The sequence below is a fragment of the Onychomys torridus genome, chromosome 7, assembly GCF_903995425.1.
Source record: "Onychomys torridus chromosome 7, mOncTor1.1, whole genome shotgun sequence".
In the NCBI taxonomy this organism is placed as follows: domain Eukaryota; kingdom Metazoa; phylum Chordata; class Mammalia; order Rodentia; family Cricetidae; genus Onychomys; species Onychomys torridus.
The window spans coordinates 39,693,946-39,706,087 of record NC_050449.1 but is presented as its reverse complement, the minus strand read 5'-3'; the positions used below and the strand labels follow the sequence as shown (position 1 = coordinate 39,706,087).

The following is a 12,142-nucleotide window of genomic DNA, read 5'->3' as shown; positions in this document are numbered from 1 at the left end:
AGCAAATTGTGCTCTTGAAAATGACACCAGAGGCTATCCCCTGACCTTTACAAACACCCACCCAAACACACACACACACACACCACACACACACACACACACACACACACACACACACACACACACACACACGCACACATGCTCACACACACACACACACACACACACACACACACCACACACACACACACACACACACACACACACACACACCACACACACCACACAGTGCGTTCATTTCAACCCATGAGTTTAAGGGGACAGAAGAAGCAATGCTGTGACCAGGAAGCATATGCCAGGTCAGGGACCCAAGAGACTGAAGGCCAGGAGTGACATCTGGCTCAGGATAAAGTAAGCAAGTGTATTTCATTCAGGGAAACTAGAACTATGGTAGGACCCTGTGAGTGTGTGGGACAGTCCTGGAGACAAAAGGAAGAAACTCAGGGGTCCCACTCAGAATTGGTAGTATGAACAGGGTCTGGAAGACTCAGGGGTTTTGAGAGGCAGAGCCCATCTTCCTACAAGGGAGATCAGAAGTTTCCACACCAGTTTAGAAAACCAACTAGCCTTTTGTTCTGGCTCCTATTAGCACCTTCATGCTCTGAGAAAGACTCTCATAGCCGGTGAGCAAGCCTCCTGGTGCCGGTTATCTTGGCTGAATGTGTTCACCTGTGTCTTGTCTGCTAGTGATCATAGGTGGAAGTAGCTGTGAAGGGCCTGCCCTTGCCTGGGTTTGGTGGCCTGGATCTGGAGGCTGCAGAGGTGAGCAGGACATTTCCTGAGTGTCCACGACACTGGGGCAGCACAGCATAGAGCACTCGTTGGGTATTAAGGGCCTGGCCCGGAGCACCATCAGACTTTCTGAGCAGCTCTGGCTCAAGTGTCTTCATTTTCCCTTTCCAAAAAAAGATTTTGTTACCTGTCTCCAAATTACCCAGCAGGCACCTGGGAAGCCAGGATTCAAACCCAGGCCTGGGTTTATGGCACACTGAAGAAGTCTTGGAGGGATGAGGAGGTAAAGGCAGCTGGGGCTACCCACAGCATGTTCCAGTTCATTCCAGAACATCCCAGGTGGACTTTCCCCATTCTGAGGAGAAGGGGTGCGCAAATCTGGGTGAGAGGCTATGTCCAGCATGTGAAATACTTGGAGAGGAAGCCCTGGACTAGCTCTACTCTGAGACTCCCTCCTGGGGTCTCCAAGGGCAGGGGAGAATTTGTGCCAGAGACTGCAGCAGCCCATGGCTGGTTGTGCCCATGAAACTGCTGGGGTCCTCTGAGCTCTCCATCTCTTAGGCCAGCATCCTCAAGCTCTGTCACAGACAGGCAGGCCATCCATCAGGAGGCTCCTGAGCAGAGCGTGCCAGGGAATCCCTGCAAGCTCCAGCATCTGTTCCAGACTCATTCACATCCTGTGGTGTCTGTTACGCTGCTCTGGAGTCAACTGGTTTAGCTACCAGGTGGAGGAACTTCCCAAGCAAGAAGAAATGCTTTGCAGTGGGATAGAGTAGGGTGGCTTGCTTTTATAATATTAAGTTCAAAGACAAGCATGGACAAGAAGGGACTCGATGTGTGGTGAACTCTTCAAAGGCAGGGACTGTCTTGCTGTCCTCCAGGTGTGTCCCTGTCAACATGAAACCCAGTCTCTGGGCACACAATGCCGCAAAAGCTGTTTGGATTTGTCTGGTGCTCAGAACCTTGACGGAAACCTTGAGGGCATTTGCTAACTGCTTGGTGGTTAAATGGGTGTAAGTGAAGGTGCATGCCCCCCCTTCTCCCCTCCCCCATGTCATCCAGTCTGCACCAGATGCTGCTCAGTTTTGCCTAGCATTGTTCTCCCCACCTCAGGCCAGCCCCCAAGGAATCACATGGCAACCCCATGGGGCTAATTTCTCAGTAGCTTTATTGAGTAGCGAGATGAGGCATCATCTCTTGCAGGACATGTGTCCTCAAATTGGTACAAGGAGTGCTTAGGGACAGATTGACAGACAGGTGGTGGGGCAGGGCAGGTGTCTGCTGCTGTAATGGGTCGAGGGCACCAGGGACAGCTCAGCTCTCCTGGGGGTTGGGCTGTGTCTGCTCCGGGACCTGCTCCGGGACCTGCTCCGGAACGGGGAGGGCCAGGGGCTGGTCTGGGCTTTCCTTCTTCCCCAGGGTGCCCATAAAGGAGCTGACCTTTTCCCTCAGGTTCTTCTCCAGGAAGCTCAAATGGCCTTGCACGTCCCCCGAACCGGAACCCAACTGCTGCCTGAACTGCTCCATCTGCTGGACCAGAGCCTTGTTGAACATCTCCCCCAAGGGCTCCATGGTGCGCCGGAACTCCTCCACTTGCTGGTCCAGCTGTCTGTTCAGGTCTTCCAGCGACTTCTGCACCCCCTCGGTGTTGCCCTTCAGCTTGCTCTGCACATCTTCCACCAGTGGTGCCAGTGTCTTCTGCAGCTGGTTGACGTTGGCGGAGACCTTGGTCTGAAGCTCCTCGGCGTTCTTCTTCATCTGGAAGGCCAGGCCCTCCAGCTGGTGGTTGAGTTTCTCCTGCATGCCCTCGGCAAGCGGGGCCAGGCTGCTGCGCAGCTCTTCCAGGTGCTTGTCGATTGTGGCCTTCAGCTCACTGGCACGGGGGGTTAGGTGACCCTTGAGCGCTTCCACATTCCGGTCAAAATTCTCCTTGAACTCGTTGGCTAAGGGCATCATTGAGGCCTGCAGGTTGTCCACATTCTCCTGCAGTGTGGTCTGCACACGCTGCATGTAGGGGGTCAGTTGGTGCTTCAGCTCCTGTGCCTGAGTGCTGACCTGGGTTTTCAGCCCCTCAGTATAGGGTCTCAGGTTCTCCTGCAACTTCTGCACGTTCTCCCCGATTGTCTGGCCCACGGTGTTGGCATGGGGCATCAAGCGGGCACGTAGGTCCTCTAGCTCCTTTCGAAACTCCTCCTTTACCTTTTCTGTGTCCTTGACCAGGCGCTCATTCAGCTCTACGGCAAAGGGCACCAGCTTCTGCTGCAGGTCATCTGCATATGTGTTCATGTTCCCAAGTTTGTCCTGGAAGAGGGTACTTCAGGGAAAGGGTGGGGAGAAGCCCTGTTACACTTGGCATGAGATACATTGGCAGCACACTCAGCTTTATGCACCTGCCTAGGTCAGGAGTGTGTCCATGGAAAGTGAGACCTCCATGTTGTCCCTGTGGCCCTCCCTGGGGTGGGTCATGCTTTCAGGAAATCTATTAGGATTAGTGCTACTTTAGATTTGTATCTGCAAGGCTTCTGCTGAGCCTCAGCATTTTTATCTACCCATCATGTGACTCCTTTCCTTGTGGGTAAAGAATAGGACTGGACTTTAACTCCTGCCCACCCCCCACCCCCCAGCCCAGGGTCACATTGTGCAATTGTATGTCTTCCAGTGGTGCAGGATCTGATGTCCTTGTATGTGTTCGGAGGATTCCCAAACACCTCAACCTCACTTGCTCTGTTTGAACAGGCACCTGAGTCCTGGAAATCCTATCTCAAAGGACATGTCTTCTTTCTCATTCTACCACGAGCTTGCAATGGGATTTGGCTGTTTACCAAACTCTAGCACACAAAAATAGGAAGTCACTATAAGGATTGATCCCTGGGTCCAACTTTCCTGTTTACAAGGAGAATTTAGGTTCAGAGAGGACAGACTCCCCTAGTGAGGAAGGAAGGATCCCAAGTGCTGGTGTCCCATCTCTAAAGTCAGCTTTGGCCTTCAGGAAAGACTAGCTTTGCAGACTGAGCCCACTTACTTGAGCTGCTGGGTAATGTCTGACTTCTGGAGTTGTTCCACAGCCTCTTTGGCGTTGTTGCTTAGCTGAGTGAAGTAGTCCCACATCACAGTGGCCACCTGGTCCGCATTGACCTCAGCCCGGGTGCCTGGGCAAGAGTGGCAAGCAAGTCATGAGCATGCATCTCTCTCCTGGACCCTCTGCCTCAGCTCTAAGCTGGATGATCCTGGAGTTGGGGTAACCCAACCCATTTCTCCATCTCTGGGATATCCCAGGAAGTGTCGGTGCCAACGAGAGCCTGTTCTCCTATGAGCTGCTGAGCAAACCCAAGGTCATCCTCAGCTGTCCACTAGTTCAAGAGCTGGCTTTCCATGCTGCCCCTCCTATGCAGCAGCAGTTGGAGAGCTGGGTCTACTTACCAGTGATAGCCACCAGGGCCAGGGACAGCACCACAGCCTTCAGGAACATCCTGGGCTCCTCACTGGGCTGGGACAGTCTCAGCTACACTAGATGCTTCCTTGAGTGAGAAGAAATAGTTCACCTGTGTCGCTCTGGAACTGACTGCAGACAAAGCCAGCCCCACTTTTAAAGCCCCTGCAGCTCTCTCTCCCCGCCTCCTTCCCAGTGTGACTCCACGTTGGAAGGTGACACACTCCCAGGAGGCCTCTTGGACTTTAGTGACCTTAAGACAACGTGGAAGCTGGCGGCACACAGGCAGCAGGGGGAAAGCAGCCTTGTTGGGCCGGCCCCACCCTGTACAGGAGGCTGGAAAGGGTAGCCCAGAGCTTCAGGAGGAACCAGCCTGGGAGTCAAGGGGAATCCCTGAACAGGACTGAGGCCCCAGGGGCCCTGTTGGCAGTGCTGGCAGTGCTGGGTCTGTGGCAGGCTTGGGGAACAAGGTCCAGGTCTCCTATTTCTACCCCAGTGAGACAGCCCTCTCTCTGACAGCCCTCAGCAACCCAAACTGTCTCAGATCATCAGCTATGGTCACGCACCAGGCCCATTCAGGGCTGCAATAGGCAGTGAGCTGTGACTTAGGTGTCCGTGAGAACCCTTGGGCAGAGAAGGATCAGAACCTGGGATTGAAGGGGTTACTCCTAAGTGTGCGTTATGTCTCATCACTGTCAAGCTGAGTCACCTCAGTCTAGCTATCTGAAGTCCCAGGCCTCAGTTTCTCCTTTGGACAATGTAGACATTACATTATACAGTCCCCAGGAAATGGGCAGGGGGCTTAGCCCAGAGTAAGTGCTGGAAAAACGGCAGTGATTTCGTGTGTAGATCAGAGCTCGGAAGATGGGAGAGAACAGAATGGCAGAGGGAGGAGAACCACCCTTTTTCTCAGAGGGTCACCAAGAGGACTGGAGGCAACCTTGAGAGACTGAGGCTGACTGAAGCTTGATTGCGGTCCCACTATCTCCAGGCACACTCAAGAGCCATGCAGAATGGCCACCCTCTCTCAGACAGAAGGTGACACACCGTGCTGTGGGAAGTGAGTTTTGTGTTCTCCCACTGAAACTCCGAGTGTGTCCACACATAGAGTTGCAGAAGCCATCCTCAGGAAAGGTGCCAGACTGCGGTCAGTGTGGGGCCTCCGTGGACCACACCAGGGACTGCATGATGACACCCATCCTATTATCCCATTGGCTGCCATCCGTAAGACATTTTGTGAACCCAGAGCCATCAGAATTGACCACAACTGTGCCAAGTCTGATTTAGGTGTTGCCATCCTTTTTTTTTTTTTTTTTTTTTTTTTTTTTTTATGTATCCAGATTGGCTTGTCTCCCGAAGACAGCTAAATACCTGCCCTCTCCTGCTGGGTCCCCACTGTACTGCAATGCTCCCCACTTGGCATCCGCAAGTGGCCAGGATGGAGCTCCTTCCTGGAGCAGCCATGCTTAATGCTTGGTGAGGCTTTTTTTTTTTTTTTTTTTTTTGAGACAGGGTTTCTCTGTGTAGCTTTGCACCTTTCCTGGGACTCACTCTATAGCCCAGGCTGGCCTTGAACTCACAGAGATCCACCTCGCTCTGCCTCCCGAGTGTTGGGATTAAAGGCGCGCCACCACCGCCTGGCAGTGAGGCTTTTTTAAAATTTTTTAATTTACTAATATTTGGTGGGGGTGGGCATATATGCACCACAAGACCTGTTTGGAGGTCAGAGGACAACTTGAGGAAGCTGGTTCTCCCCTTCTACCAGGTGGGTTCCAGGGAATCGAACTGATGTCATCAGGCTTGGTGACTAACCCACTGAGTCATCTTATTGACCTCTCAGTGTTTTCTGAGTTCAGGCTCTGGAGTCTGATTCCCTGGGTTTACATCTGAATTCCACATAGCATGGAGCCTGTGGCCTTGGAGGAGTCTCATGACCCTTCTGGGTCTGTTGTGGAGATTCTGTGAGATAATCTGGCACACAGTAGGTGCTCATTGAATATTAGCCATGTTTTGCCTCTAAAAGGCTTATCTCTCTGTGCCCTTGACTCATTGGTCCCCATCTTGCTTTGCCAAATCAGGCCTGGTCCAGCCTGTGCTGGGCCCAAAGGTCAGAACTGATGGGGGATGAGTCACACGGGATACCTCAGCTGCAGCTCCACCTCCTGGACCTGCATTCTGAGTACCAGGTGCTACCAGCGTGGGACAGGTCCAGAGGTAGATGCCCCTTTGTACACTCTCTGAGAAGATCTGTGTTACCTAAGCTTGTTCAAGAGTGGCTGCCAATGATTGATTGACAGATATACATAGATATCTGAGTTGTCCATGGACACAACTTGGCTCTGAGCTAAGAGACTGGGACACCACATGTATACATGTGTGCCCAGCATTCATGTATGCACCAGCCCCAGCACGGAGGGTGTACTGCCTCCTGGAAGGCATAAATGACTATATTGATTTCTCCAAGACTAGGCCATATGCATCTGCAAGTAATTTGAATAGGGGGCATGGCAAAGTGAGAACCCTATGTCTCAGCTATTGGTGAAAAGAAGAGACCCGCCTTATAGCGGGCTGTGACAATCGGGGCATCGGGCACAGAGGGTCAAGTGGTGTTGGCACTCACATCTCCAACCCTCAATCTCCTTGCCTGTGTTCACCCAGAGCTCATGGCCAGTGAGGCTGACAGCTATACACCATCTATAGCTACCCTTTATATCTGTCCATACAGGATCAGAGCAGAGCCATGGACTCCACCTGCTCTTAGCCAAACAAAAGATGACCGGCAGATACTCCCGAGGGCCATCCTCAGCCCAAGCCTTCAAGACTTTCCACTGTGATGCTTAATTTTAACTGTCAATTCGACAGAACCTTGAATCACCTGAGAGAGGGGTCATTGGGTGAAGGATCCTAGACGATACAGAGTGGAGACAGCAAGCCAAGCTGATGTGAGAGCTAGTATGCCATGGCTCTTGGCTGTAAATGATGTGACCAGCTGCTTCAAACTCTTGCCACCAAAGCTTCCCCACTGGTGGGCCAGGATAAACCCTCAGTTTGTTTGTTTGTTTTTCAAGACAGGGTTTCTCTGTTTAGCTTTGAAGCCTGTCCTGGAACTCTCTCTGTAGACCACACTGGCCTCAAACTCACAGAGATCTGCCTGCCTCTGCCTCCTGAGTGCTGAGATTAAAGATGTGTGCCACCATCACCCAGGCCCCCTCAGTTTGTTTTTGCCAGGATATTGTATTATAGCAACAGGAAAAAAATTAAGATACCCACCCACTTCTGGATCCTCTCTGGGCCTGAGTCTGTAAGGCAAGAACAGTCCTCTTCCAAGAGGACTCTAGGCCAGAAAGCCACCAAGAGGCCTCCTAAGGCCAAAGCCAGATGGCTGAGAGGGCACAAGTACTTTGGAAGGGGCTAAGTCCCAGGCTCCAGGTCCCAAGATCCCCTGCAGGCTGGCTTAGGGTCCACACAGCTAAGTTCCCTGAGCAGCTCAGTATCACAGTATCTGGGGCTCTGTATCAGCACTTTCTGACTTTCCTTGATTCAATGGCCATGTTCCATACAGGGATACTGGCAGGCTTCCATACCCTCAGCCTGTCTGCCTGTCACAGCTGGGCCAAGGACCTGGTACCACACCCCAGGTTGGGCTCTGATTCCCATTGTGCCCTTTGCTTCAGGGCAAGAAACAAGAAGAGGAAAGGGCAGAGCAGCTGTGGGCACTACACACAGTGCCCAATCCTGGTACCTCTCATCAACTCCCTTCACTCTCGGCTGCCACCAAGGGTGTTTCTCAGAGGACGCTTAGGTACAAATGGCTGCCGAGGACCAGCTGAGGTGCTGGGACCCAGCTTTTCCACTGCTGGGTGGTATGTACTGAGTAGGCCTCTCTACCTGACTGGGCCTTTGGTTTTTAGCCATAAAATGAAGTTAGCAATGTCTAAGTCACGGGATTTGGGCAACTTATATTTTAACAGAAAACAAACTATTTTTTGTTTTGTTTTGAGACAGGGTCACATTAAGTAGTCCAGGTAGATCCCAGCACATGATCTGCCTTAGCTGTTTTCAGAGTGTTGGACTCGAAAGCAAACACTATCCCAGCCACCCCAGAAAACAGTCTTCCGTCAAAAGAGCGAATTTCTGATAGACGAGTTTCAAGTCTCAGGCAAAGATAAGGATTAAGAATTCAGAGGGCCAAGCCAGGCTCCTTTCTCAGGCCATGCTTGAGAGGACGCTGCCTGCTAAAGCCCTATTTGTGCGTGGATTCCTCTTCTGGTCTCTGGCTGGGCTGTCGGTATTTAGGAGGTAGGGAGATTGTGAGTCAGTCCTCCTTCCCTGAGCCAGTTGCTCTGTTTCTCCATGCTCTGGGAAACCAGTATTCTGTCCCCATTAACAGGGTAAACAGAGGCTCTGAGCTGTTACATTCCTGAGCACAGACTCTATGAGTCAGTGTCAAAGGCATCAGTTACATATTTGTTTGTGTGTATGCAGGTGCATGTGCACATGTGATATGCACACCTGTGGAAGCCAGATGTCAGCCTCAGGCATTCTTCAAGAGCTGTTTCCCTTGCTTTATGAGACAGGATCTCTCAGTGGTGTCTGGGGCTCACTGGAGAGGCTAGGCTGGCTGGACATCAGCTCCAGGTAGCTGGCGACCTGTCTCCCACCCATCTCCCTGCCCCCAGTGTTGAGATTACAGTGAACACCAATGTTTTACATGGGTATTGGCAGTTGAACTAAGGTCTTCATGCTTGCAAGATAAGCATTTTGACCAGCTGGCCTCTTTCCCCAGTCCCAAAGGTATCACTTAAACCTAGGATTTCTTGGCTCCAAAGTCTTCACATTCAAAAGACAATGTCCTCCAAGGCTGTCTATCTGGGCTGTGGCTCTCAGTACTAGTTCAGGGGACATTGTAGTTTCAAGAAGTCTGAGCTCCCTCCTGGGAAGCTGTGTGCCCTACAGCACCTCCTTCACTTTCTTTGTGAATGGCCTTTCCATACCTTGGGGCTCCCAGATACTCATAGCCAGGGGTTGTGTAAGGGTCAGATATCATCCAGCCATAACCCTGCTCCCATCTCAGGATGCTATCAATGGGTCCAGAGGGCAAGATGAGGTACATGGAGGAGGGAGGGGCAAAGGCCTTGGGCTTAGCCTGATCTTTGTCCTTCTCTCTCCAACCCCTGCCCAGGTACAACAGAGGAGACTGCAGGGAACACATCGGGGGGTGGAGGCCTGAGGTGGAGGTCTAGGGGAGCCATGTGACCTATGCTCCACTGCCTCTCACCCCAGTTCTGCCACTGCACCAGATTCCCCATTTCGTTCGGTCATGAGGCTTTCAAGTGGCTTCTATGAAGAAGCCTGTCACTGGTTCCAGGCTATTGCCTGGGCTTTGTGGGAGACACGGGTCTGGGAAGTCAGTGCGAAGGGCTAAAGTGGATCTGAGGCTTGTCCCCTGAGCCTTTCTCCATCTCACCAGCCTCATCGAGGGAAGCCAGTCCAGTGCGCAATCCCACAGCCACTGCTTCTGTTTATATTATTTAGGAAAGGAGAACACATTTTAAGTAAATCCATCGCATAATAGGTCGCAGAGGTGGAGGTGAATAGCATGGGCAGTCTTGGCGGGATTTCTCAATTCCTCTGGCAGCTGGCTGCACAGCCTCCCTACCTCAGGTTCTGGTCTGAACTATTCAGCAGGTGACCTTTGGCCAGCTCACTGGGCCTTCTGTGCCTGCTGTCCCATTCCTGGGGCCAATATAAAACAGGTCAGGGCCCTCCTGCTTGCCTGCTCAGTTTATTCCTAGAAGCAGCTAGCTACTCCAGGTAATGTCCCTGGGGAGTACAGGAAAGGAGGGAGGGAGGGGACAGAGAGCCACCCAGCCAACTAGCCTACAGAATCCATGAGTGGCTGCCACCTTTGGGTTCCTGGTGGTTGGGGGAGAGCTAAAGAAGCTGAGGAAGGGGGGGCCACTAGGCCTAAAGCTCTGCACTGGGTAGTAGCAGAGCTGACTGCAATGGGTCATGCTGTCTCTTGCTCAGCATGCAGAGCTACTGAGAGGGAGCCTTTGATATCCATGCCTGCTCCAGACAGACACACTGAGGTCTAGAGAGGGACAGAAACCTGATGTCACCGAGCACACCACGGCAGAGAATGGGTAGATGTTCCATTCTGTTGAGGGTTTCCACACCCTGCCTTCCACTCTACCCTGGGACCTGGATCTCCTATAGTTCCCTGTCCGAGAGCTGGTATCAGTAGGAGAGAGGCTTGGGATTCATCCCAGGGCCCACGGCATTCTCCAGGAAAGGGCCTGGTTATGGCAGATCCTCCCACAGTAGCCCCTCACAAGACAACTTCCTGATGGTGTGTAGGTGCCATGCAGCCCCGGACGCTCCTCATTGTGGCCCTCTTGGCACTCTTGGCATCTGCTCGTGAGTTTTGTGGAGGGATGGGGCTGGGGTTTCTGTGGGAGCTGGTCTGGGGACCCTGTCCTGATAAGTGGTGGCTGGGTAGGAGCTGAGGGCTGGCACAGCTCCACTCTGCTCTTTTGCAGGAGCTAATGAGGGAGAGGGGTCGTTGCTGCTGGGCTCTGTGCAGGGCTATATGGAACAGGCCGCCAAGAAGGTTCAGGATGCACTAACCAGTGTGCAGAAGTCTGAGATGGCTGTGCAGGCCAGGTATGCCCACTGGCCTTCTTCTTTTCCTGCTCCCTCTCCCCTCACCCCTACCCTGGGCCTGAGACTCCCACACAGAGACTGTGGCTCCCCCGGGTTCCCCAGGACCTGGGCCTGTGGGAGCCTCGGCTCTCTCATGGGGCCTTTGCTGGGTACTGGGGCAGAGAAGAGAAGCAGAGCGAGCAACCTTCTTCTGTCTCCTTCACTTCTCGGGGTGGCCTGAGGTGCACACAGTCCCTGTTGCAAATCTTCTCCAAGCATGGGCCGGAGGCTTGCTTGGGGAGGCCTGCGGGCTCTAGTTTCAGCCCGGGTTTCGGGGCTCTGCCCTGGGCCCAGTCTGAGTTAGATCCATAGTGGGGGATGTCTAACTCACCTTAGCCACCTCTTCTGCCCTGGGAGGTAGCTGCAGGCAATTCTGGGGTGGTAGTAGGTGATGTGGTGCTGATGGCTTGGAGAGCCCGTAGGGGCCCCGGGTGCGATTGTGGGTCTCGCTGCCTGCAGGGGAACTTTTCACACACATCTCTATGGATGCCTCATGTTGCTTTAACCCTCAGGGGCTGGATGGATGGTGGCTTCAGCTCCCTGAAAGGTTACTGGAGCAAGTTTGCTGACAAGTTCTCCGGCCTCTGGGAATCTACCCCCGGGAGCCAACCAACTCCAGCTACTGAGCATTGAGACCTCTATGTTCCAAATGTGCCTGTGCATCCATCCTGTTGGCCTCTGCGTCCACTGGGTGGCCCCTAAAGTTTGCTTGAAAGGGAAAGTATTCTCACGTTTTCACCCCTCCCCAGACCTCACCTATGCATGTCCCTAATAAAGCTGGATGAGAAGCTATCATGAGTGGTATATCCCACGCGTACCGTGACGTCTGGGTGGGAATGAGTGGACCTGGGGCTGTGCCTCGTCCACGCTTTAGTTGTGTCTGGAGCATTTCTTCCTTTGTAAGTAGGTCTGCCTCTGCTTACCTGCTTGCCTTAATGTGTTCCTATGAAAGAGCAAATTGGGGGACAGACATGCAGTTACAGTCTGCGATAAACTATCACGTATAGGAACATGCGGAACATGCAGACAAGTGACTTGAGTGTGGATTCTATCCAGCTAGCACTTTTATTTTGCCTTCAGTTTTGAGGTCAGATGTGATCACAAAACCTGTGCAGTTGGTTTGCATGGTCCAGGATGTCTGGTCCCTTTACACACACTGAAAGGAAGGAGGTGAGATGGGAGGCTGGTTGGCTAAGTCTTGACCCCACTGCATCATAGCTGCCTCCATTTCTTATGTATAAAGTGGGTACGATCTGCCCCTCCACAGAAGATTTG

At 52.7% G+C, this 12,142-nt stretch overlaps 2 protein-coding genes across 2 annotated transcripts; one reads left to right on the top strand and one right to left on the bottom strand.

Annotated features, from left to right (window-relative positions):
* Nucleotides 1-2,046: 2,046 nt before the first annotated feature.
* On the bottom strand, nt 2,047-4,201 carry Apoa4 (apolipoprotein A4). The gene is made up of 3 exons (XM_036191945.1): nt 4,153-4,201; nt 3,755-3,881; nt 2,047-3,046 (listed from the first exon to the last, which is right to left on the bottom strand). The coding sequence occupies exons 1-3, from the start codon at nt 4,199-4,201 to the stop codon at nt 2,047-2,049; spliced, it is 1,176 nt and encodes a 391-aa protein (XP_036047838.1).
* Nucleotides 4,202-10,524: 6,323 nt separating this feature from the next.
* On the top strand, nt 10,525-11,500 carry Apoc3 (apolipoprotein C3). Its single transcript, XM_036193606.1, has 3 exons — nt 10,525-10,582; nt 10,705-10,828; nt 11,380-11,500. The coding sequence occupies exons 1-3, from the start codon at nt 10,528-10,530 to the stop codon at nt 11,498-11,500; spliced, it is 300 nt and encodes a 99-aa protein (XP_036049499.1). The 5' UTR covers nt 10,525-10,527.
* The last annotated feature ends 642 nt before the right edge of the window (nt 11,501-12,142 follow it).